Here is a 25,699-nt window from a genome sequence, read left to right on the forward strand (position 1 = left end):
TCATTATCCCGCTCCCATTCTCAACGGCATCCCAGCGCCTATCTCAGCGGCCGTCCGTCTGTGACCTCTCCGTACGTGGGATCGTCGTACTCTCCAAAGCAAGCGAAATCGTAGTCCGCAAGCTCAATCTGTTTTTGCTGGACCTTCAGGAATGTCTCCATCTCGCACCACCCGTCGTCTCTATCACCACATTCCTTGTGACTACGACCCAGTGGAATAGTCCTCTGGTTGAGAATGAAATGAACGTAGCTCGTCGGCGGCCCGTCAAGATATATCTTCTCGTCCGTCCGGTTAGGGTTGACGGGTGCAGGTGCTTTGATGACTTCGATGTCGAGACGACCAGCGAACGGTTGAAGATGCGAGAGGATGAATTCGCGGGGCGTCTTGATGTGGGTTGTGGGAAGTACCTCGCTAAACTGCGTGATGCCGAATGCGACGAGTATACTAATGATACCGGCGTCGTGGCTAAAGTCCAGGTTCAGGTTCTGATCGATGGGAAAGGTGACCGTGTTATTGTCAAGGGTTACGTTGATTTGGGCAGAAGGGGATGTGATAACGTGGTGCTGCATGCGGGCGAGGACTTCCTCCACGTAGCCTGTGCAGTATTAGTACAGTGAGGTAGAAGAGACATCGTCAATCCTTACCAATTCCAATAGCACGACCGACTGAAGAGCCAAATCCTGTGCCTGCCTGGAATGAAAGATCCAGGGCGTACTCGTAGCCTTCCCACTCCTCGTAGGTAAACAGGCCGCACCAGTGAGAGAAGCCAAGCGAAATTGTCTCGTACGAGCACAAAGCTTGAGCGTTGTAAGTATCGGTGATTGTCCAGTCAAGGTCACCGGTGATATTGCTTCTGAATCTCTGATGAGCATCGTGAAGGTACACGCCGATCCATTCCATGAGCCCTTGTCGCGCCGTCGGCCAACTCGAATGGTTGCACTGCTTGTAGCCAGCAAGCGTATTGTTGAAGCCAGGCGCCTCGATTGCCAGCTCAAGCGTCGCATTTTGCGCCCAGCCCAGACCGAAAAAGCCCGCAAGGAAGTACTCCGCCGACTCGGTCATGCGTCGTTGGGTCGTACTCCGGACGATAACCTTGCTTCCATTGTTGGGATACAAGTGACCATACTGGTAGTAGTGTAGAGTACCAGAAGTGAAGAGCTCTTGCTTGCCATTGGGAACAAGGATCTCAGCACCCAGTAGGAACTGCCAATCGTTGAGGAACGAAAGGGGCCCGTGACCTGTGAACTTGCCAGCCGCGTCCGTAAGCTTCTTCCCTAAAGTCCGCTCTGCAGCTTCACCACTGACTTCGGGGTACCGACTTCCATGGCGATGGACCATGTTGAGCCATGTTACGTTGGTGCCAGGCGGTATCGAGTACTCGTTGACACCGAACCCCCGAGGATTAGGAAAGTAAGGGCTGATGTTTGCCATACTTTGGAATATGTTCTTGTTTTCCGCATTGCCAGCAATGGGGATTTGTGTTTCCAGAGGCGTATTTGGAATGTATGACACGCCGGCAAAAGGTGCTAGGTTTGTTTGCGCCATGAACGGTGCAGCGCCCGTCTTGGTAGGACCTTGGAAGTGTCCATCGTCCGTGACAAAGTAGTCTGGAACAGATGACTTTGTTGGTATTGCTGTGCGATTGTTAGTTGCTGCTTCAATCTGCTGGCCTAACCAGTAAGATTAGGGAGTACCGACACTTCACATCCTGTTCGCCTTGAAGAGGTACTTGAGCCCCAGATCGACCTGTTCATAATTAGTGACTGTTAATTTAAGCCACAGCAACAGTAGGTGGCTAGTGGATGAGGCGTACGCACCGAGATTGGCCGGGCTAAACGAGTTGAGGAGCTGCAGCGACAGCTCGAGGATGCCGTGCATGGTGGGGTAGCTGCGAGCTCTTACTCAGCAACGTGCAAAGTCCAGGTCTAATGAGGTAGGTGCGATGGACGTTCTGCAAACAAATCACCGCTTCACTACACGTCGCTGTCGCTACACTGGAGTTTTCGCGTCCAGATTGTTAAGAGACAGCTTGAGCTTGGGCCAGGAGTTGGAGTTGGCAGTGACGCAATGCCGAGGGCTGTCCAACACGGTATCCTGGACCATATCGCCCACATGGGCGTTTCGCATTCCGCTCACGCTCGAGAGTTGGGAAATGTGTACTGCGGACGAACTGTTCTTCGTGCACCATGGTCATGTTTTGACTCATCACGCAAAGGATACAAAAAGATGAATGCATGCGCCGTCGTGTACAACAGCATAGCTGCGAGCAGCTGGGACGCATGACAACTGATTGTTTCTGACTTTAAATCGCATTTACATGGTTGATGTACCTTCAGGGCTTGATATGAGGCGGGAAGGCTAGATGAGGGTGAGGCTAAATGCCTCGACACCGGATTGTCTCCACGAACCCTTATCTGGAGATTGCGGTCAACTACATTCACGCAACTGCAGATCGATCGCCGATTTCTCAGACCAATGTTCTCCGAAGATCGTTGATAAATGGCGATCAATGAGAGAATCTAAAGAGTTTGTCGGGACCTCGCGTCCGCGCTTTAGTTGCCTCATTAAGTTCTGATATGGTCTTGACTCCTCGGCCACGGAGATGGGCAACGATGATCTTCAGAAAACTATGTTTGTGGCCGCAGGGGATCCGGGGAATCCCCAACTGTCTGGTCTGGAACTGCCACATCCGAATCAAGTGGGGAAAGACTGCTAATCGATATGGCAGCGCTTCATACATATCTCTGGTGACGGTGTGTTCAATGATCTACCTACACCGTGTCTGATGACTGTCTCTTCGAATGACGGTCACCTCTTATATCCAGTGAAGGGAAATTGGCGTTTCCAAAGTAGATATATATAGACCTCGCACACCGGAGTTGAAGGCAGTTTTCGTCCAGTGCACAGAGGCATATGGATACTGTTTCTTCCAGAGGCCAGGTCTAATAGGTATATATCGCATGTTATAGGGACGCGTGGTTGTCGGAATCCACCACCGGCGAATTTGTCGGTGTCTCGCGTCCAGCTCTTCATGCCCCGTGATGCATACCAGGCGTCCTTTGCGAGTTACATCACCACATCCCAGCGGCGTCACTCTGCAACACAAATCGCCGCACTGTCTCCGAATGCAGCCCTACCGGACATATAAACCGCAGCTCCACAATTGCTCGCACGCCGGCGCAACAGCGGCATGTTGTGACTTGGTTCGGCAGCGATTGATTACTGGGTTCGGCAGCCTTCCATGATCGAAGTGTCGTGATTGATGTCGCCTTGTTCTGAAATATCAAATGAGGTGTCGGACCGATACAAGTGTATTGGTTGCGTGTACCAGGTGGACCCTGGACAGCAAGAGCATGACTCAGGTACCATCTGCTGGAGAACCACCGAAGAACGAAAAGTGGACACCCTACAGCGAATTGCCGGACCAGCGATGATGCAGAGACAACGGGAAGAGTGCTAGCAGCATGCAAACCGATTGATTGAGTGAAATAAGCGAGCTGTGGTGACGGTTTTGTTGAGTTGGAGATGTCGGAGATGTTAGAGACGTTGGAGTAGAAAGTTTCGCCTAAAGCTTGCTCTTTCTATAGTCTATTAAGATTACGTGCAAGGCTGCCTATTAGATAAGAATATATTTTACTAAACTTTATCTTTAGCTACTTAGCCTTAACTATTCTTAAAAAGCCTTAATTACTAGCTCTATCTTATAAACTTTAAATATACTACTATAGCTAAGCTAAGCTACTATACTTCTTTTTTATAAGCTTCTACTTTTTATTATAAAGATCTTACTTTAAAAAGACTATAGTCTTTATATTATAAGCTTACTTAATACTTTTATTATATAGCTTTTACTAATAAAATAAAGAGAAATCTATAGTCTATACTAGAACTATATAAATTTTACTAGCGTTAATAATTTATAGTAGCGTCTTTTAGTCTATAAGTTTAAGAGTATATAGCGTTTTATTATTTACGCTTATACTTATAACTAAATTTAAAGAGCTACTATCTAAGAAGATAATAAAGGTTAAGCAAGGTAGAGAAAGATTACTAGCTTAGACTTAAAAGATTAGTATTACTTAATTATAGGTATCTTATTCTACTAGGTATTAGTCTAGGCTGTTTAAGTAGTTAGGTCTATATTCTAGAAATTTAAGCTAAAGGCTCTATAACTCTTTGCTACAAGTTGTAGAAGGAAGTTAAAGCAAAGCAAAGCAAACGGTATCCCAGTAGAAGGACAGTGTGATGCAGTCACACTCCCATGCGAGTCGCGCAGAAATGTTAATTGTCATGATGTCTTGCAGGCGCGTCGGCTTGTCGCTCTCACGTTACAGAGCATGTGTGTCGCCTTGAAACCCCGTGCGGATCGTCGCCGACTGAAAACAGCAGTGGCACGCTGGCAAGGTATGTAGACGCGTGGTGAAGCATGCTGCGCAAGGCCGGACCGAATAAAGCAAAGATAGTAGTTGCAAGGCCGGCATCAGCCGGTCCTACTCGAATACCCGCGGAAAAATGACACTCGTTCCTCAGTCTTGCCCCAAGCAGCCGTGTTCCCGAAGGATCGTCGCGAGGCAGAACAGCGGTGACCTTTGGATGCTTCAGAAAGCTCACCCAGCGCAAGTCGCAACCTAGCGAGATGCGGATCGTACCGGCGAGGTGGAGCTATGCGCGCTGAAACAACTTATTGATAATGGGGAAGCGGTAGGCCACTCAGACGAGTATGTTTTCTCACGTTGGAACGTTCAACGTCATGATCCTGGAGATCGCCGTTGTCCAATGCAGGAGAAGTACGGATTGGACAAAGTGCGACAGAGTCGCGGCGGAGGCGGGAAATGTTCCATGCACTTATGACAGAATCACGGCTGTCATATTGCACGAAAAGAAGCTCTTGGCCCGGCGCGCAAAGGTCGAATAGAAGCACCGTGAGCGGTTGCTCAGCGGCCAGGGTGACGTGCTGATCAAACGAGAATTTCGTCATTGGTCATGGCACAGTGCGGAGTCAACGCACACGAGATCGAAGGGTCTCTGGCGCTCGCGAGGGAGTGTGAGGGGCTGGAGACGAGGCTCGAAAAGGGCTTTTGTGTGTGCCGGGCGCTGGCTGTGTGCGTGCTGGTGGTGCCAACGGGCGAGGATTGGTGGCAACGGCAATCTACAAAATACCATGCAAGCCAAAATGGCAGGCCAACGCCGCCGCCGCAGGGTCCCCTTAGCCGATCTTATATATTCCTGGTGCGCAAGCTCGACGAAACGGATGGCTCACAAAGAGGGATCAGCAACCACGCCCAACACGAGCGGCTGGTGATGTGCGCATGGACAGCATGACCCGCAGTCAGTCGGTCTGTAACGCGTCGCTGTGCGCTGTGGGTACAATACCTAGGTAGTTTGGGCGGAGACAGCGTGGTGGTGATGCACTGCTGTCTGGGTGCACGCAGCGATGAGGCTGCCCGCTCGCATCGTGACTTTCAACGCTGGACGCAGGCACCGTCGTCGCCGCGCCCAGGACACGCGCAGAGACGTCAGCGACGACGCCATTGGCGGTTGACGGAACCCACGGCAGTGTTCAGTGATGTCAGCCGCCCGCAACGCGCAGCCGTGCTCAGTGTGCGGTGGGACGTGGCGGAATGGGGCAAGTGATCAGCTCTCCCATGTCTCACAGCGGCCGGCGACGTCATGCACCGCTTTCGGCCTTCATCATGACCTCTGCAGTCGCAGTCGTCTTCAACCCCCTCGCCCGCGCGCACGCCCTGAATCACGCCGACGACACGGTCCACGCTGCGCTCATCCACTGCCCGCACCACATTCGCCAACACGCCCCAGTTGCCCTCTCGCAGGCCTGGCAATAGCTGTTCGGCCATCGCAGCGCTAATTGACCGCTTCTAATCATCCGCGCCTCTGGTGGGTGCTTTTGCCCTTGCCGATCAGCAACGCAAACCTTGCCTGCGTGTCGACAACAAAACACAGTCACAGTCATCTCGTGAGTACACGCCGCTGGTAGCCATACGAGCGCGCTATTGCCTGCTGCCGCCGCCGCCACCCCGAGCTGTCTGCTGGGAGCGCTCGCTGCGTGCACATTCGACGCCCGCGCGCAGGGATCCTCGTCTCGGGAGACCCTGAAGCATTATCTGGCTTAGCGCGGACAGGGGCCCACCCACTCTAACATCCTTCCACATCAACCGTGTGGCTTTATCTTGGCCTGAATCCACCCACGGCATACTCTTGCCGACGCTCGCCCACCTGGCTCCATCCCTAACCTACACTCTGAGAGCCGCACTATACTGTCTCGTGCCATGAACCCGCACATTTCCATCACCTCCTACCCGTCTACTTCAACGCAAGACGACCGCCGCCCCTCCTACCCCGACGACATGTCGACTTCCTCCTCCAACTCTTCCATCAGCGACCAGGAGATGAAGAACGACCCCACACTACAGGCCCGGCCCCGGCTAGGGAGCAGAAAGTCGAGCGGCACCATCATAATACCCCGCGACAGCCCGAACGTCGAGATGAAGGAGGAAGAGGAGGAGTATGACGACGGCGATGCGCGCACCATGAGCCCTCGCCGGAGTAGCGAAGAGATTGAGAAGATGGGCCAGGATGCTCGCCAAGCTCTGATAGAGTAAGTAACTCAACCCTGCATCTCCACGTACGTGGCATGCAACGCTGCGACCCCCCTCGGTGTCGCTGTCGCCCACTGTGCTACCTCTCTCGTTTGTGTGCGCGTTTTTGACTTTCGTCCCAGCCCTTACCAGACTAACCGTTTCGCTAGACAAGCAAAAGCCCTCCAAGCCAGCCTCATGCAGATTGTCGACCGCGTCGAGGTCGTCAAGAACGAACACGAGAAGCTCGAGGGCGGCAACAAGTTTCTCCAATCGTATGTATTCTTCGCATCTCCATTGTGACGACTGGCTAACGGCGCGCAGATATATTGGCGAGCTGATGCAGACCAGCAAGCTCACCTCCACGGGCGCTGGCAAAGCGTCCAAAGTCAAGGGCAAGGGCAGGGTTATCAAATAACAATCAGTCCTCGTACTCCTACCCACAGGCGCTGTGAGCCTCCACTACGTCGGCATTCCTCCAAGGCCCCGACTCATCATGGACGCCACTCGGCTCTCGAACCCCTACTACCACGCAATCATGATGGTCTACTGTCTCACATACTGATCATCACCACCTCCTTCCAATACACGAAACACGCACGTTGATACCGCGTTTATGAGCATCTGCATAGCGGCACAGGATTGGGGAACCGGCGTTCGTCATTACACTTCGATTCAGCATACAGCTTCTGTCTTACCACCCTTCCGACAACCATTTGAACTCGGCACCGCTGGCTCAGTGTTGTCGCACTCGATTTTGCGATTATACCACGGCACATTGCGCCCTTGACCATTGGGTTTTACATTACAATAACTTTACACTTTCACCCGACCACTTTACGGGGCCATGGCGACTACGGTGTTATAGGAGTTCCTGTTTGTTTCCATTCTATACTATGGCAGGATTCTGTACGGTACCCAACCCCCCTTTGTTTTTGCTACCAATGGAAGAGTTGAATCAACATCTTCCAGCCTATAGCTGAAGTATCGGTGCTTCGTCTGATACTCGGCGCTATGTAAGGCTTCATCTTATTTGAGAGAAAATTAGAAGTAACATGGTTTGCACGAGCGAATAAGCACAATGGTTATTCATGCACAGAACTGCCGCACAACCGTTTTGTTCCTGCCGCCCAACATTGCCATCACGATTCTTCAATGTAGATGACAACTCCATGACTGCATGTGTGCCAGTGCATGTATGCCCAATCTAGCATCGAAACAGGCAGGACCCTGCATGCCCATGCCAGATACGGTGAGCTGCGTAGCAGATGACCCGTCCAAGGCTCCACGAAGGAACATGACAAGGCTGCCGCAACGCAAGAAAAACTGTTCGAGCAGACCCGCACCGCTGCCCCTCTCTTTGTCGGACCACGCTCCAACCCAAAGCACGCAAGACAAGGAAAACTGACAGCCGCCACACTAAGCTTGACTGAACTAAGAAAACCACGCAGACAACACCCACCTCGCTGGTAACGCACGCCCGTCTCCGCTCTCCGTTGTTCCTACTTTGACGCTTTCTTGTTTCTCTCCGCTTGCATCCAAGCGAAAGCGATCGGAATGCCCACGATGAACTAAAGCACCAAAGAACTCTATTCCATCACGCGCAAATCTAACGACTCATGCTGTTTTTTTCTTCTCTTGCGCCGCCCGCTTGCTTGCCTACGTTCCGCTTTAGCGCGTGGGCGCCCACGCGATGCAATCATCAATCATACACAAGCCTCTAGTGTGCGATTCGCCGTTGCAACGTCGTGTCACAGATCTCATGTGTCGGACTTGTGCGCTAAGCCCACGCTGCGGTAATGCAGGTGCACTCCACTCTGCTCTGCCGTGGGAAGGCTCACATGTGCATCCATCGCACTTGCCGAGTTGTTACCGGAAGGAAGGACGCAAGGCAAGTGCAAGGTGGAGGAAGGTTATGGGAATAAATCTTGAAACTCTCTACCATGCTCGACTCGGGTGTTGGTCCGCAGCTTCTTGCATGCCATGATTGGTGCGGAACCCCTCGAGGGAAATGGGAGATTAAGGTGCGGATATTATGATTCGTGGGGGCGAAATTGGCCGCGCGGTGCGCTTGGGGAGGGGGTTCCGCGACATCAACTTAGCAAGCGAGATGGGTGGGAGTGCTAGTTGCTATCGATAATATTGGGATTGACAAGCTCATGAGCTCAAGCCAAAGGCAGGCCATCGCGCTCGGTGGGCACGTTGTATTGTTGTTGTTGTTCATCTTCGGTATCGGTGCGGTGAGGGGAACACGCCGACGATCTTTATCAGCCTTGCATCACGACTTCCCCATCTTGCCCTGGTACTCCGACGACACGCAAATACCACGATAACGACCGCTCACATGCGCCGGCATTCATGTCAATCTCGGTACTGTGCTTGCGGAGCTGAACACGTATGCTTCCATGGAGCTCTCGAAACTTTCCACTTTGGTCTCGTCGACTTCCTCTTCTGTAGATCTGAGCAAGGCGCTACTGACCCGCAGTTGACACGGTCTCCTGCAGTCGCCAACGGGTTGTTGCAGATGAAGTGTGGTGACTAGGTGTACGTGTCCGCACATGAGCTTGTCTGGTCATCGTCTGATCCACGATGCTGTATATGCAGGGTCCGAGTCATTTCCCTCCGATCCGGGCATTGGAGACTTGTACCTACCTTTGACTGATGTAAAAAGTGGTAATGGAGTATGCCACATCGTCGATGCCTTGGATGCTACACCCGCACCGAAGCCGGAATTTTCACACATAGGCTGCGGCAAGATATCGGTTGACCATATCGCGAACTTGAAAATCTTCTCGATCCTTTCGTCCACCAGACTTCTTGACTGCTAGGCATCAGGGTAGTGTGAATTCACGCACATATTCTAGTATACCAAGCATCAACACCGGCTACTGGAGGCAGTGAGATAATCACAACAATTCCTTGGATCAGTGAGATAGAGTACCGTCAGAACCGGTGTTTATTCACACTCTCCTAAGCCTTCATGACGTCCACCCATCCTTCTGGCATGACCTTCCCACCCTTATATCCATCAAGCAGCCACTGCTCTCCATCAAACCCAAACTCAATCAGCGCATCTTCACTTCCCCACTCTCCGTTCCCACTCAGCCCGATCGGGACCTTGCCAGTGCCCTTCACGCCGTCCACATAGGCAATAGGGAATTGTATGCATGGGATCCCTGTGAAGTTCGCCAGCCAAACATACTCCATGTTCCTGATTTGCATATTGCCGTTCGTCACCCCATGTGAAAGTTCAGCTTCATCGATAGGCCAGCCCGCATTTGGCGTCGTAGGCGTGACGATGATGAGACCAGGATACTTGCGGAAAAGGTCGGCAAGATGTTCCATGTGAACGTTGCGCAGACGCTGGGCAAGCAGAAAGTCAGTTGCTGGGGTCTGTTTCGCCACACTCATGAGAATCCTGTTGGCGGGTGTGAGGTCGTATATGGACGTCCTGTGTCCTGCTGCGCCTTCGGCCATGATAGTCATTGCGTGGGCCAGTTGACCCCCTGTCAGCAGCGGGATGCTGATATCGACAATTTGGTATCCCAGTTCCGACTCAAAGTACCGCAGGGCTGATTGACAGGCCTCCTGTACTGAAGGGTCTGCGCGGTCGATCCAGGCTTTGTATACACCTAGTACTTTGTTTCGAGGCCCAGTGTGCTTCTTGGGTGGGTTGAATTCTGATGAGGGGTATGTTGATGGGTCGGGCTGTGCAAGGACGCGGTATGCGATCTCGAGATCTGACATGTTGCTCGCGAGGGGCCCGCGAACGGTGACGGATTTCCCGGCGTCTGGCATGGGCGCGACGGAGACACGGGAGTGCGATGGCTTCAGACCATATAGACCACAGTAGTTGCTGGGAATTCGGACTGAGCCGCCTCCATCTGATCCAATAGCAAAGGGTATGAGGCCATGCCCTACTGCAGACGCAGCGCCTCCCGATGAGCCTCCTGGGTAGTATGAACTGTTGTATGGGTTCCGCGGTGTGCCCCAGTTAGGGTTGTTGTTTGTGGTATCTAGACCAGTCAGTATCTTCCATGAAAACACAGAACCGACGCTTCCACTCACCCATTCCCATCTCATGCATAGTCAGCGTGCCGACCAAGACCGCGCCTTCCTTCTCAAGCATCTTCGCACACCAGCTCGTTTCCTTATTTCCTCCATGGCTGTAGTCGTAAGTGGTGCCGACATAGTGCTTGTATCCCGTGACCTTAAGGTCGTCCTTGACTCCGAACGGCACGCCATCCAGTATACCCAATGGCTGCCCCTGCTTGTACCGTTGCGTGGAGGCTTCAGCAGCTTGTCTAACCATGTCTACTTTGCTGTCCATGAAGGCTGTCGAATAGGGCGAGCGCTGTGCAACATCTCTGCGTATGAGGGGCAGCAGGTGTTCTACTACGTCGGTCGGTGTGAGTGTGCCGCTCGAGTAGGCATCGTGGAAGTCTTTGATCGAGTAGAATCGGTTGGAGGACGTGTGCGGGTACGATGCGCGAAAGTTGGATTTGTCGGTGTAGTTGAGGGGAGCATCGTCGGACTCCGGCAGCGGGATTACGGTGGGATCATAGCGCGGGTCGATGCCGTCGAGTTGCCTGCATTCTCGCAAGGAGCTGAAGCCGGCATTGCTCCACAGGATGCCAGGGACTAGCGGTACAGTCGCGACTCTGGAGCTGTTAGCTTGGTGACAAAAGAATGGTGGATTGACTAACAGGTTGGAAAGATAGTGCAGCAAGGCGCCCTTGACTACGGGGTTCTTTCCGGGCGGCGGGGCCTTGTATGGCGCGTCGTGAGGTTTGGGGCGCGGATAATTGAAGAAGCGCGGGGATGTCTGGCTGCTTCCCGACATCTTGGCTGTGGCTGCACGGAACCAATGGCAAGTGAAGCTGAAGCGATATGCAATTGGGCCTTTGGTAACACTGGTAAACGCTTGTATGCTCCTCCACTGCCTTTATGCGGAATCTTGATAAGCCTCAAGTGCTCGGGATACCTGAAGCACTGCGCTAGCTTTCACATGCTACTAGTTGGGGTGTTTTGTCATCGCGCAAGCTCCCGAGGTCCAAGACGTCCGAAGGTCCCAACGTAAGCAACAACAGAAGAAGCTTTCCGAACAAGGTCCGATACTGATCAAAGAGCACATGAATTCAATCGTGTTTACTGTCTATTGCTGCTGAGCCATATGCGAAAGTTACGTCAGCACTGTAGCTCTCCTTCCCCCTCAAAACTAGTTACCACACCGCAACACCCAGAGGACAAAGATAAAATAGTCGTATGCGTGGCATACACCAGCATAGAGCCCTTGAAACTTCAACTTTGAAAGTATAATTGTAGTGACGACCTCTCCCGGGCGTGCGCCTGCCGTCCTACAGGATAGCCGTAGCCTGCATTCCGTGTCCGTTCGAAGCCATTCGTACGCGTCTACTGCTTGCCAGAGACCTGGTCGCCCATGCGGTTGTACTCCTTCTGCATGTTCTCAACCTGCTTCTTCAGGTTCGCCATGTCGCGGTCCTTGGCAGCAAGCTCCTCCTTGAGAGCTCCAACCTCGCCAGCACCACCAACGTTCTTCAGCGAAGAGCCCTTCTTGGTGCTGGGGTCGCCCTTGAGGGTCTTGACCTCCTCCTCGAGACGGAGAACATCGAGGATCATGACGTAGGTACGGTTGAGGATGAGCGACAGGAAGAGGGTGAAACCGCAAAGGTACATGTTGCGCTGCGAGTAGAACTTGCGGGCCTGGACCTCCATGCGCTCGATGCCTCCAGCAGCAACGCTTCTTGTGTCGTTAGTACAGCACTTTGTAGGTTGGATGCTTTAACTTACGATCCACGGCCCTGGTCGTCTGAGCCAGAGAGCTCAATCTGCACGCGGTATACGCGGTTGACACTGTCAATGAACAGGATCAGGATGAAGATGAACGTAATCTACGCATGTCAGACGGGTCCTCCACGTGAATACATTGACTCCCATACCTTCATGCCATATTGCAGCTTTGCTATTATAGGGCTCTCCGAAATGAAGGTGAAGAGCTTGCGGCGCCATGTGAAGGGCAGAGGGACGATGAGGGCGCAGAAGATGAGCATCTCCGTCACCAGGAGGAGGAAGACCTAGAAGATGAAGAGTGAGCACAAAGGCCACATACGCGGTTGTAACGTAAGGCGCGTAGGCGAGCACGCGAGCAGTGACGAGACGACACCATTGGCATCTCTCTCGATCGCTGCTTTCCTGCAAGGAGAGGGGCTGCTTACCAGACTGTAGTAGAGCGTCATGATCGCTACGTGGTATTATTGTCTGGTGTGTGTGTTTGTGTGGGAGCGGGGTTGAGCTGGATCAACAATGGATCTGGGAGGAGCTGGCTTGCGTGTGCGTGCAAAGGACCAGCAGGAAGATGAGAATCGTGCGGAGGGCCGGAAAGGATTGCAGGAGGGTTGATGTGAAAGTGGGAACGGGAAACGCGATGTGATGTAGGGGAGCCGCAAGTGCCTGGCTGTGACGTATGATCGCAGCTTTCCCAACTTGCTCACTAGCGCATGGGCCGCCGGTCTAGCCTCTTCTAGCCGCATTCGCCCTCACAATTTGAGCGAGTGCTTTTCTCTTTTGAGCAGCAACGCCAACCACGCACGCCTATTCTCAGCCTGGCCACCGTTCTTGCATAAGATGACGACAGGTGAAGGAACCAAGCTCGAGCCCGACCATTCGGCCCCAGACGGTGCTGTCTCCAATGGCATCAATGGCGGCAATGGTACAGTCGATGTGCAGTCCGAACCACCTGCGAGCCCCAAGAAGAGGAACAGGACTAGCAGTCAAGACATTGAGGATGCGGATACTTCTGTGAAGCGAGTCAAGGGTGTCGCACCCATCAAGGCAGAGTACATGCGCCACCCGCTTGAAGTAATTCGCATGCTAAGAACATCAGATTCCTGATACGACTGGATAACAACAAGGCCGCCACCAAGGACAGAGTCATTGACGACGATGCAGCTGAGGGCGCCGATGCTGAGCACAAATCTGAAGGCCTACCAAAGACTGATGCTCGCGATGGCCCCAGAAAGGGCAAGAACAACAAGAAAGACAAAAAGCAAAAGGGCCAAAACACCAGCCGCACTTTCGGCAGCTCGCGCGACAAGATACCGCTCTGTGGTACTCGCGCAGCCTACAATGAGTTCTCACCCAAGGAGTGTCCGTTTGGCGAGAAGTGCAAGTTCGAACACGATATCCGCAAGTACCTGAAGGAAGGCCGACGAGAAGATCTTACTACCTTCGATGGCCAATGTCCAGTCTATGCCGTCAAGGGATTCTGCCACTTCGGCTGGAAGTGTCGATTCGTCGGTAGCCATTCCGAAGAGCGCACCCTAGAAGACGGCCGGAAAGAATTAGTCCTGAAAGAAGATGCTGACCGGAAATCCAAGTTCTCCAGCTTCGACGAAGAAGCAGAGGCTGAAGTGGTCAACATCGTGCCAAAGGATATCAAGATTGGTTTATCGAGACGGAAGATTGGGACCCCGCGCTCTGACCAGTACCTGCAATGGATCGAGACCAATGCTCGCAACGAAAGAGAAATGTTCGATGCAGCTCAGATGGACATGGACGTTCTCAAGGAGGAGAAGGAGGCGCGCAGAGCGGAGTTTGTGGAGGCGCCCTTCAGGCCATCAGAGAAGCGTAGGCTCTACTACGGACCCGAGACACCAATGCTCGCACCCCTCACCACTCAAGGCAACATGCCGTACCGCCGGCTCTGCGTGGATTTTGGCTGCCAAGTGACTTGGAGTGAGATGGCCATGGGTATGCCATTGATCCAAGGTGACAAGGGCGAATGGCCGCTTCTCAAAGCCCACGAATCTGAGGTAACCCCTCCAAAGTTCTTGGGCAAGAACACTGTTGTCCAGGGCTACGACAACTCGACTGATCTCAAATTCGGCGCACAAATCGCGGCGAACAAGCCATGGCTGGCCACTAAGACGGTTGAAGTACTGACTGAATACTGCCCGAAGCTGCGCGCTATCGATCTCAACTGCGGATGTCCCATCAACCTCGTGTGTGAGAAGGGAAGTGGTTCCGCACTCCTTGACAGCGAGGCAAAACTGGAAAGTATCCTCCGTGGAATGACCTATGTATCCAAGGAGGTCCCCATCACCGTCAAGATCCGCATGGGTACCAAGGACAACCACCCGACCGCGCAAAAGCTCATTAAGCGCCTCGTACTTGGTGGCCACGAAGCCGTAGAGTCCGGAAAGGGTCTCTCGGGTATCGCAGCCATTACCCTCCACGGCAGGAGTAAGCAGCAGCGATACTCTCGAAGCGCAGACTGGTCCTACATCGCCGAATGCTCCGCCCTCATCAACCGACTCCGTAAAGAACAAGCGGCCAAAACAGACACCGCCGCCGAAGCTGATCCCCGTGACCTCGCAAACGGCGGCCATGTCTACTTTGTCGGCAACGGCGACTGCTACTCGCACGAGGACTACTACAACCACCTCGAAAACGCCAAGGTCGATACCGTCATGGTCGGTCGCGGCGCACTCATCAAGCCCTGGCTCTTTGAAGAGATTGAAAAGGGCCAGTACCTTGACAAGTCCGCGTCAGAGCGCCTCTCCTACATTGAGAAGTTTACCAAGTATGGTTTGCAGACTTGGGGTTCTGATGAGATGGGCATTGGCACGACTCGTCGTTTCCTCCTTGAATGGCTAAGCTTTGCGCATCGCTATGTGCCGGTTGGTCTATTGGAACACTTGCCCCCGAACATCCAGGATCGTCCCCCAAGGTTCAAGGGTAGGAATGACCTGGAGACGTTGATGGCTAGTGAACACTACACCGACTGGATCAAGCTCAGGTATGTTCTTCTTATGACGTGGGAAGGTGTTTTGGCTAACGTACTTGCAGTGAAATGTTCTTGGGTCCTGCTCACCCTAACTTCAAATTTGAGCCTAAACATAAGTCCAACGCTTATGAGATCGAGGCTGAAGGATAAAGGGTGGTGGAATGAAACGTATTGTTATGGGGAGAATATGCGTACGTCAATATGTGCATTGGTTGAGGGGCAGACAAGCGTGGCGACTTCGATGCATTTGCATGGATATATTTCTAGTCTTCAGGTCTCGGTAGACGCCTCTTTAGGGCTTCGCATGGAAAAGTCATATATAAATACCAGGAAATATCTATCCCGTGCCTTTGCTCATGGCATTTGCTTCCGTAAAATATCTACACCAAAAATCCCACAAGCGTCTCCAGCATCTCCCTCTCAGCTGGCTCAACAGCCATCACGCCATCAAGCTGCGCCTGCAACGTCCTTTTAACGTCTCCCAATCCTTCATCCCTCTCTGCCAGTGCCTTCTCAACAGCCACCTTTGCACCCTCATCCTCAGCAACCAACCAGGCCAACACAGCATCGATCCTCTCCAGACAATACAGCCCCTCGCTCAACCGGTCTGGAATATTTTCCAGCTCAAAAGCCTCGAGCTCATCTTTCCCGCTTATCCGCAACGCCCCCTTCTTCTCTGCTAACTTGCTATCGAAAGCAGATAACCGGGTAACGTAGCCTCTGCGCAATTCAACCAGTTTGTGTATCTTGTCGTAGTCCTTCTCGAGGAACTTGGCTAGGAGACGGAAACGGGTATCGGAGTTTCCGGGTAGTGAGCGGAGGAGTGAGGCAAAGATGCCGAGTATATGTTCGGTTTGCTGGGGGTCGTGGGACTTTTTCGTTTTGGAAAAGGTGCTAAAGAGAGGTTTCAGGCCGCGGCTGTCGACGAGTTTGGTGCAGACGGCTGTGGCGCTGTTTGTGGCTTCGGCGACTTCTGCTGCGGCTTCTTTGCCTTTTGCGCTTGTGTTGCCATTGGTTTGTGGTGGTGTTGTTTCTTCTGCGTAGCCGCAGGCGTGGTCTAGTACTTTCAGGGCGCGGCTCTTGCTGGTCTTACCGTCGCGGACGAAGAGGAGACAGAGCTCTACACCTTCTGCTTCTAGGAATTTGGCTTTTCCAAGAGGCTCTTCTGTCACTAACGAGAGGCAGTTGAACAGGTTCTCCATGTATTCCTCCTCGTTGCTGTCCTTTTCTGGGTCGTCTCTACGGTACGGCGCGAGGTTTGTGAGGAAGATTTCGACACCGTTTGCGTCGGCTACGTGGTTTCGGTTCGGTCGCGAGGATTGTGCGAGGATGGAGAGGATTTCGGAGGCGTATTGTTTGTTCTGTGTTGTGGGTTTCTCGGGCTTCTGTATCCTGTCCAGTAACCATTTTAGCAGAGCTGTCTCCCTGCCTATTATGTCTGTGTATGTGGGTTGTGATAGGAGGTTCTCGATGACGCTGAGGGAGTTGTAGACGCCCGATGCGTCGGCTTCGTCGGTCTCGTCGAAGCGGGAGAAGTTGGATACGAGCAGGCTGAGCAGGTCGGCCTCCATGAAGGCGGTGACGAGCGCATCCCATTGTTCTTGCTCCCCTCCAACGTCTTCGTCTGTGAGCTCCGAGACCATCTCGATCGCTGCGATTGCGATGTCTGTGTTCTCATGCGCCAGCAGTTCCACCAACTTGGACGCCGCTGTGCTTTTCGCAAACTCTTCGTATAGCTCCGGGTGCTCCGACAGTATACTGAGCGCCTTTATGCCTTCGTCCAGATCGCCTTCCGACTCCATGAACTTGGTGGGGTCGTCCTCGTACTTTGCGCGCAGCGATGCGTTCTTGTTGACCTTCTTCTCAAAGTTGAGCGCCAGCTTGCGCACCCACGGCACGTCGTATTTCTCTTCGCCTATAGCTCCATCGCCGTCTTGCGCGTCGATGTACTCCATGGCGTCCCGCGCATTCTCGTCCAGGCCATCGCCAAAGAAGCGTCCTTCGTCGTCGTCGCCGGGCCCGTCCTCGAAGTCGGGCGGTAACGAGGGGCCAGCCTCGTCGTCGTCATCTTCGTCAGCTACCGAGGCTTGCGCTGGGGCTTTGACATCGCCATCGGCGTCCAGCTTTGCAGATTTGTAGGATTGGGTCGGGTCGGCTTCGTTTGGGTTCTCGAACTTGCGCTTTGCCGAACCGTTTGCGCTTTTGAAGAGGTCGTCGATGCTCGTCATGATGCGCGATGCGACGTAAGCAGAAGCAGAAGAAAGGCGAGTACAGCGAAGCGGAATTGGTCGACTTGTCGCGTCTTTACGAGTCGCTGAACATTGGGAATCCGGCTGGTCCCAGCTCGGCACTAGCGCGTTTTCTCCGCCGCAACGCTCACCTGTGTCGGATCCACTTCTCATCTGCACGAACGCGTTTCCTCTGCTCATCCGGAAAGCGTGGTAAACATCCACGAACCAATTTCACTTCTTGTATTTAACCAAACAGATCATTCCTTCCGCACGGTCTCCTTCTTTACTCAAGCGTTGCTATGGCACATCATGAGAGTGTCACTGATAGGGATGAAGTGGAATGCTGCTTTCCCCTTCCCGACCCCGATATCTGGACTGCTTGATACTCTTGAAAGTTATAACGCATGTACTCTTGCAGGGTGCAAAGCCCATTTGCACATATCACCATCTGCATTCCAGTTCCCATCCATAAGGAGGCCCGTTCACTCTATACGAGGATAGCATAGTTCATGCGCATAATCAAACGGTTCACTGTAGATGCCACTGTATAACTAAGCGTATTGGTGATGTCAGCCACGATGATGTTCATGTTGGTGAGTCTATCGGCTGAGTTGAGCGGTTCATGCAGGTACTACAGCATAGTCATCATGGTGCTCCGGACACGGCCCAGCAACCCCAAGCCACGTTAAGACCCCGCGGAAAAGACGTCATGTCTAGTAACGCCTTCCATACCCCTCCTCACCATAACCACCGGAGCCATACTCCTGCCTTCGCTGGCCATATTCGTCTTCATCGTCACGGCGGCGGCCATAGCCCTGAGTTTCTTCACCGAAACCACCGGGGACACCAGAGGCGCCGTAAGATTGATCAGGACGCTCACCACCGTATTCCAGGCCCTCCGAACGACCGTATCCGCTGGATCTATAAGAGTTAGTACCGTAGCCCCAGTGAGAAAATCCGCCAACGTACTCTTGACGACCGTAGCTCGACTCTTCCTGGCGACGGCCATATCCAGACTCCTCTTGAAGACCGTATCCGCCAGTGCTATAAGAGTCAGCACCATACTGCGGTTGCTGACGGCCGTAGCCTCCAGCGTCTCCGCCGTACTCCTGACGTCCGTACCTGGATGGCTCTTCACGACCGTAGCCTGACTGCTCGCCGTAGCGTTGCTCTTGGCCATAGCCTTGCGAGTATCCTCCGGACTGGCGCTGGGGCGAGCGGCTGCCGCTCTTCTTGCGACGGTGTTCATGCTCACGGGAGCGAGAGCGACGCCTGTGTTCACCAGATCCTGATCGACGCTTGTCAGCATCATCCGAATCCTCATCACCGCTGCCATGTTTCTTGTGCTTATGGCGCTTCTTCTCCTCCTTCTCACGCTTCTTGCGCTCCTTCTTCATCCGCTTCTCGTATGAATCTTCGCCGCCCGAATCGTTCGAATCGTCGTCATCGGAGTGTTTCTTGGACTTACCACGTCGTCTGCACAATTGTTAGCCTATCATCGTCATGAATTGAGGATTTCGCTTACTCTCTCTCCTCGGAGTAGTATTCTCCAGACCGATCGATCCCTTCGCGTGTCTCTTCAGAGCGCCATTGATCGCCCTGCTGGACGCGACGCTCCTCGCGACGCTCATATCCACCGGTGTTGCTGTAGCTCGAAGTCTCGACACGCTGTTCGTAGCTGTAGGATCCGCCACGGTCGTCCCGTTCCTGACGAGAGTATTCCTCGCGACGCCCACCACTCGGGTATTGTGTCTGCTCGTACTCGGCGCGGCCATAGCGATCGTTGTCGCCATACGAAGATGCCTGGTGATGACCAGTCTCCGAGTAGGACTGAGTGTAAGAGCCGTCTTGACCGTAGCTCTCCTCCTTGTGGCTCTTCTTTTCCTTTCCACCAAAAGCGTCACCAAGCAGAGAGCCGCCGATGCCGCCAACAAGACCACCGACAAGGCCGCCTAGGGCGCCACCACCAACGGCTTCGCCTGCGAGCTTGCCAACATGGTCAGAGGCCTGCTGGATCTGTGGGTTGACACCACCTTGTCCGCCGGAAGAGCCAAAGTTGTTGGCCATACCCAGAGGTTTGCCACAACCATGGCCCTTGTCGTGCACGTTCTCCTTGTGGTTGCGGAGATTCTGTACGCCGTCCCGACTGAGCTGATCACGGAACTCCTCCTGTGCGCGCCTGTCCTTGGAGCTCCACCACTTTCCAACTGTGTCAAACATGATTTGGTGGCATTCCTGGACCCCGCGATCACCCCGTCCTCCATGGTTTCTCTCTGCCGCAGCAACCGCAGGGTGGTGGAACACGCCCTTGATGATGCGGTCAATGGTTTCCTCAGGGTCGGCCTCACCGTCCCAGCACTGGACGACTTGCGGAACAGCCCAGCTCAGCACGGCAGATGCTACGCGACCAGCAGGCTCGTTGAGCACGTTGGAGAAATGATCCTTGGAAAGCATGCTGTGGGTCGGGTCGGTACAGTCATCGTCATTGAAGACGATGTGTTGCTTCTCACGAGAGCTTGCAATGACTTCGCTGGATCCCGTCTCAAGCTCAGACTTGACTTGGCTAAGAATGGGCAGAACGTAGGGAGCAAGAAGACTGAAGACGAAGATAGTGACCTGGCTCTGGACCTCCTCGATCAGATCTGGCAGAATTGGGATCTTCTCAATGAATTCGGTGATGGACTGCATGATTTCATCGTGGAACTCCATGATGGGGTAGATCTGCTTGACTAGCTCTCCAATCTGCTCAGTGAATGCCTCAGGCTCCTTAGGGGTGATCTGGATGTTGCCCATCGCAGCAGCGTTGGAGTTGTCGGCAAGCTCCTCGGCCTTACCGGCTTCGTCTTTACCGCCGAAGATGCCGTCTGGGAGCTTGGCAAGGAGCTCTTGGATCTTGCTCTTGTTCTCGTTCCTGTCGGCATTGGCAATTGCGCCTTCAAGTTCCTGCAGCTCGGACTGTGTAGCCTTGTCGGTGATCTCTCCGCAGACCGAGTGCAAGAAGTCGACACCACCGAATGTGCCTGTGATGATGGGGTATACCTGCTTTCCCGCGGCGCGGACATCGAACAGGGCGTTCCTGCCGACGTGGGGGAAAATGTCCCGGTTGTCTTCGTCGAGTTCAATCAAGGCAAGCTCGACATAGTTGGAGTGGGCAGAGTAGTCCTCCAGACAGTGTGTCGCTGTGCCGAGAAGTCTCAATGCTTCGTAGAAGTCGGGACCCTTTCCTCGCGAGCGGCGTCCCAGGTCGATGCAACGCCGAAGCAGATCGCGGACCATACCAGCCGATGTTGTGATACCCAAGTCTTCGGAAGCGATGTAGTTCTTCAGGCCGGTTCGCTCGTCGACGCTGAGCTCGCGTCTCTCGTCAACGGGGCCTCGCAGGCGGCGGTCGTAGTCGCGGGCATCGAGGTTGTCGGCGTAGTCCTGGGTAGTCAGTATCAGGACTTGAGCAATAAAGCGGTGTACTGACCTTGGGGTTGTCAATGTGCTCTTCAGGTCTGTAGCAACCAAGGCGATCGCGGGTGACCTCGAACTCCTTGGTTCCGTAGCCGAAGCTCATGAAGCCGAGAACCCAGAGGAGGATGCGGATCGCCTCTGCAGAGACCATCTTGACGGTGCCGACATCGACGGCCTGGGAGTAGTCGCGTAGCCAGTTGCCAAAGTAGACACGCTTGACATCCATCTTGCTGAACTTCTTGCCCGTCTGGCCGCTGATGAGCAGGGTGAGTAGGGTATCCTCGATATCTCCATGGCGCCAGTTCTGTCCCTCAATGGCGCTCAGGCTTGCAATGTTGCCCGCACCGAAAGCTGCCGTGGGGCGCGCCCACAACACCATTACGATGAGGCATGGCAGCCAGATGTCGCTGATTTGCGGCATCGTGCTTGTGATTTCGTATACTCTTGTTGATATGCAAGAAAGAGTCTAGGAAGAGATTGTAGGTCGAGGAGAGAGGGGTGCGTTGTGTACACCGGTGTCTATGTGAATGTTGCTAGTGGCATGTTTCAGTGGCTGGTCTTGCTTGAGCTTACCCCACCACAGCTGACGTAGAGGGGCCACAGCCCACCCACACGCCCAACAGATCGCCCGCGAGCGCTGTTCGACCAAACTACCTCTTACACCCGTCAAACACGCGTGTCCCTCGTTTCGCGCAAACCTCGCCCTTGCCCTAACGTGCGCGATACCACAGTTACGCGTGTCATTGGATGTCCGCTTCCTACTGCATGAAATTGCCGTGCATCCTCAGCTGGCATGTAGCCCCAGGCGGCTACCTTGTCAACGCACCGGGCCATGACAGAATCTGTGTCGCATCAGGTAGATCTCTACAGAACCGCCATCTCCACAACCCACAATGTACACCCCGTACCGATGTATGCATCGGCTTGTTTACTATCTGTTCGTTACCATAGTCGCATCATGCGGATGTCCCTTCAGATGTCCTCGCATTGCTGCATGCACAGTACTCTCATTCTGAACCAAGTGCGCTGAGACGGGCGCGGCAGAAAACGCCGTCGCTGAAGAGACTGCACATATCGTCGATGTGCACGCCGACGGTAGCATCTAGATCCATGGCGAGGTGTGGTGTGCTATCATCTGAATGGTGCTGCCTCAACTGGCCAGGTAGGAAAGCGCAAGCCGCGACGGGAACCCCGGTCAGAGCGCAGCTGTGTCGAGACGATCGACTTCATGCTGATTGGGGTTTTGCGATGGGCTGAATTCTTTTCGGCTATGTGGTGTTGTGAATGGCTAGGAATGGCCATGTGGTGACGGTAGTGAGTTGTGGCTTGATGGCCTGGTGCGCGGTCCAAGTTGCGCCGTGTTACGCTTTCCACCGCCAGCCCGCCCGCGACTGCCGTATGAAGAGCACACGGCTGCCATCACGCCCCCAGGTAACACCACACCTCCCCAACTCCTTCCATCTCATCGCCATCGCCTCTCACACGACCCAAACGCGAGGAAAGCATACGCAACCAATGCGACACATCCATGCATATCGCTGGGAATGTAGTCATGAAGCGGTGAGCATGTGTAAGTGGAAGAACTGTCATTTTTGTAACGAGATTAGAAATTAACCTGTAAAGTAGGTCATACAACTCTAGAACCAACGCCGACAAGGGAATGGTGCCCTCCATGATGCGATGACCCGCTCTATGTATCCCGATCCATGGTGCCAACTGGCTTCCAATTCCCAACGCCGCAACAGGTGAATCGAACAAAAGAAAATACATCCAGTCATGACCCAACTAGTAGTTGAAGACCGTCAATGACGGGTTCAGTACGATGGGCAACAGGCAGTGCATGATAACCGTTACGGCCCAACTAGGTATTGTTAGCGAGATGTCAATGATATCAGAGTAGGAGGGTACTCACGGCAGAACGGCAGTCAGACCGGTAATCTCCCAGCCGTGGGGAGCGAAGCATCCGAGGTAGATCATACCTCCGATCATGAGGATCATGATCATGTACATCCACTTGAAGCGCTTCCAGATCTTGGGCAGCTCGGCGAAGAAGTTGGAGTTGTCCTTTTCCTTGGCTGTGGCACCCCAGCTCATGTCGATACAGAACATGTGCGAGCAAATGGCGAGGAGGATGTGGAACGAGACACCACCGAAGAAGATCATGAAGAAGGGCATCCACTTGAGGTTCTCGAAAAAGGCACCCAGTAGACTGGCCTCACCGATACGGTAGCGCATGATGGCGAAGCAGACGTTGGACATTCCGTTGAACACGATGAGCAGGACGATGAAGATCTTCCACGATTCGACATAGTACTTGTCGAGATCACCGTTGAGCCATCCGACCAGGAAGTAGTTGAGGCAACCGAGGGGAACGGCCGATCCGAGAGCGTAGTAGGAGAAGATGTAACCGCAGATGGAGATCTTGGACGACAGCTGGATGTTGGAGAAGATGAAGGTGCGGAAGAGCTTGGTGAAGGGGGACTTCCACAACCAGGTGTGCACAGGGTTGAAGACCAGTTCGTTGCAACCGTACGCGTACTTCTCCCATCGGTCCAACTCGTCGAAGATGGAAAGAGACACACCCTCCTTGAAACCACGACCGTGGTAACTCGCCAAGCGGACAATGTTACCCTTGATCTGGAGACGAAGCGCGATATCGAAATCCTCGGACACGTGGCTCTCGGACCAGAAGCAGACGTAGCCGTCATCTTCCGGAGGGTTGCCGACGGACTGGACAGCTTGCCATCGCAAGAAGGCGTTGTGACCGACGAAGGGTGCGACTTCACCGCTACCGACTGAGAAGCGAATGGCAGTGTAGACAAGGTTGGTGAAATAGGTGATACCGTTCTCGAAGTAATCCCAAGAGACTTGCATGACACCGGTAGCGTGCTGAACAATGGCGACTTCGGGCGACAGGTACATTTCGGCGGCACCGTACATGAGGCAGTCTTCGGGAACGATGGTATCGGAGTCGACAATAAGAATGATCTCACCCATACGGATGTTACCGCCAGCCTTAGCGCGGGGGTCCGCAGTAAGAACCTGTTCGAGAGCCTCGTGATAGAGAGCGAGCTCCTCCTCCTCGGAGATCGAAGCATCACCATCAGCCTTGTCAAAACGGTTGTCGACCATGCTTTGAAGTACATCCTCGACCTTGTTGGAGGTGTTGAGCGCGAAGTTCATGTTGGAAGCCTTCTTGAACTTTCCGCGGCGAACGAAGCCTTCGTGGTTGTGCTTGGGGCGCGAGACCCATCCAATGTTGTTGTTCTCGTAGAATCGCAGGAACTTCTCGTTATCTTCTGCTGATCGGACGGCCATACCATCGTCGTTGATGAAGATGCGTGCAGTTCCACCACGGGACTCGTAGTAGGAGATGGCAGCTTGCAAACTGGCGACGGTGGGCTTGACGACACCCTCAAGGGACTCAGTGTAGATGGGCATTTGGATGGTGATGGTCGACGGCGTGAATCCCATGGCGCGTGCCTGGGCAAGGTTGGGCTTGACGGCGGAGTGGAAGCGGCTGTTGGACTTGACACCAGTGACGGGTCCGAACACCTCGAAGATGTTACCCAGGACGACGACGACGAAGAAGAGACCAAGGGCGATCCACAGTGGCTCGGTTAGGACGAGAAGGATACGGGGGTAGAAGTGATCGGTCATAGTCTGGAGAATGATGGCCTTGTTTCCGAGACCGATGACGAGGACGATGATCAAAACCATGGCAAGACCGACGAAGATGGAACTTGTGAAGATGAGAGGACGTGCGAGCGACTCCTTAGGACCTTCGGCCTTCTCGAGGTCACCATCAACCTCCTCAGCATTGACCTCAACATCGTCCTTCTTGCTGTCGATAGCGAAGTCGACAGTTGATCCTCCAAGGGTGGAGTTGGCACTGGACTGGATGGCGCTGTCGAAACCACTGAAGGGGTTCTTTGATGTACCCCAAACCAAGGCCAGGATCCTTGATTCGATCTCCATCGCCTGGGAAAGGATCGCACCGAGGTCATCGTGCCATACGAGGAGGAGCCTCTCCTGGCGGATAAGAGCTGCGTATTGGAACTTGCGGATGGTACTCGAGGTAGCGACCTCTGCCATTGACTCGAAGATCTGGATCTGGGAGCCGTTCTGGAACATCAACTCCGTCTCGAAGGGCTCGAGGACATCAAAGATGGCCTGGGTACCATCGGTGCTCATGGTGAGGGCGACGCCAGGGTTGATCCTCTTTACTGCCGAGAGAAGGTCCTTGTTGGCCGCGACGGGTTCTGTGACATATTCTCCTTGACCCTTTCGGATCAAGACACCTTCGCAGGAGCCAGGTGTCAGGGCACTGGATGTCATCCATCGCATGGAGCATGCCTTAGCGTAAAGGTGCTTGATGATCTAGGTGGTGTGAGACATTGTTATGCAAGCTTGAGGTTGTTTGTACTTACGGCACGGTATCTTGAATCTTCGTCGATCTTCATGGTCAACGGCCGCGACAGGGCCGGACGACTCGTCGGTGTCTGGGGTACGGAGTAGCGGGAGGAGTCATTGACACTGCCACTGAACGATTGCCTGCTGGAGGGGATGAAGGGCCTGTCCCCATCGTGGGAAGGTGTGGCGGAAGACAT

General features: G+C 53.7%; 8 protein-coding genes across 8 annotated transcripts; 2 read left to right on the forward strand and 6 right to left on the reverse strand.

Moving 5' to 3' along the window:
- Positions 1–38: 38 nt before the first annotated feature.
- J4E79_006955 (uncharacterized protein) lies at positions 39–1,878 on the reverse strand (the record flags this gene model as incomplete). The annotated part of the gene is made up of 3 exons (XM_049355823.1): positions 39–595; positions 645–1,634; positions 1,818–1,878. The coding sequence occupies 3 exons, from the start codon at positions 1,876–1,878 to the stop codon at positions 39–41; spliced, it is 1,608 nt and encodes a 535-aa protein (XP_049209852.1).
- Positions 1,879–6,365: 4,487 nt separating this feature from the next.
- On the forward strand, positions 6,366–7,014 carry J4E79_006956 (uncharacterized protein; the record flags this gene model as incomplete). Its single annotated transcript, XM_049355824.1, has 3 exons — positions 6,366–6,616; positions 6,767–6,871; positions 6,921–7,014. 3 exons carry the CDS (start codon positions 6,366–6,368, stop codon positions 7,012–7,014), a joined length of 450 nt encoding a protein of 149 aa, XP_049209853.1.
- A 2,552-nt stretch (positions 7,015–9,566) lies between these two features.
- On the reverse strand, positions 9,567–11,439 carry J4E79_006957 (uncharacterized protein; the record flags this gene model as incomplete). Its single annotated transcript, XM_049355825.1, has 3 exons — positions 9,567–10,612; positions 10,665–11,257; positions 11,303–11,439. The coding sequence occupies 3 exons, from the start codon at positions 11,437–11,439 to the stop codon at positions 9,567–9,569; spliced, it is 1,776 nt and encodes a 591-aa protein (XP_049209854.1).
- A 569-nt stretch (positions 11,440–12,008) lies between these two features.
- Positions 12,009–12,853, reverse strand: J4E79_006958 (uncharacterized protein; the record flags this gene model as incomplete). Its single annotated transcript, XM_049355826.1, has 4 exons — positions 12,009–12,360; positions 12,408–12,508; positions 12,557–12,691; positions 12,833–12,853. 4 exons carry the CDS (start codon positions 12,851–12,853, stop codon positions 12,009–12,011), a joined length of 609 nt encoding a protein of 202 aa, XP_049209855.1.
- Positions 12,854–13,241: 388 nt separating this feature from the next.
- Positions 13,242–15,552, forward strand: DUS3 (tRNA-dihydrouridine synthase 3; the record flags this gene model as incomplete). Its single annotated transcript, XM_049355827.1, has 3 exons — positions 13,242–13,453; positions 13,501–15,414; positions 15,465–15,552. 3 exons carry the CDS (start codon positions 13,242–13,244, stop codon positions 15,550–15,552), a joined length of 2,214 nt encoding a protein of 737 aa, XP_049209856.1.
- A 230-nt stretch (positions 15,553–15,782) lies between these two features.
- Positions 15,783–17,630, reverse strand: J4E79_006960 (uncharacterized protein; the record flags this gene model as incomplete). Its single annotated transcript, XM_049355828.1, has 1 exon — positions 15,783–17,630. The coding sequence occupies one exon, from the start codon at positions 17,628–17,630 to the stop codon at positions 15,783–15,785; it is 1,848 nt and encodes a 615-aa protein (XP_049209857.1).
- Positions 17,631–18,346: 716 nt separating this feature from the next.
- On the reverse strand, positions 18,347–21,510 carry J4E79_006961 (uncharacterized protein; the record flags this gene model as incomplete). Its single annotated transcript, XM_049355829.1, has 4 exons — positions 18,347–18,554; positions 18,603–19,109; positions 19,159–21,056; positions 21,103–21,510. The coding sequence occupies 4 exons, from the start codon at positions 21,508–21,510 to the stop codon at positions 18,347–18,349; spliced, it is 3,021 nt and encodes a 1,006-aa protein (XP_049209858.1).
- Positions 21,511–22,874: 1,364 nt separating this feature from the next.
- Positions 22,875–25,699, reverse strand: J4E79_006962 (uncharacterized protein; the record flags this gene model as incomplete). Its single annotated transcript, XM_049355830.1, has 3 exons — positions 22,875–22,950; positions 23,002–25,469; positions 25,520–25,699. 3 exons carry the CDS (start codon positions 25,697–25,699, stop codon positions 22,875–22,877), a joined length of 2,724 nt encoding a protein of 907 aa, XP_049209859.1.

This window comes from Alternaria viburni (genome assembly GCF_023758015.1).
Source record: "Alternaria viburni strain BMP 2772 chromosome Unknown scaffold_14, whole genome shotgun sequence".
Taxonomy (NCBI): domain Eukaryota; kingdom Fungi; phylum Ascomycota; class Dothideomycetes; order Pleosporales; family Pleosporaceae; genus Alternaria; species Alternaria viburni.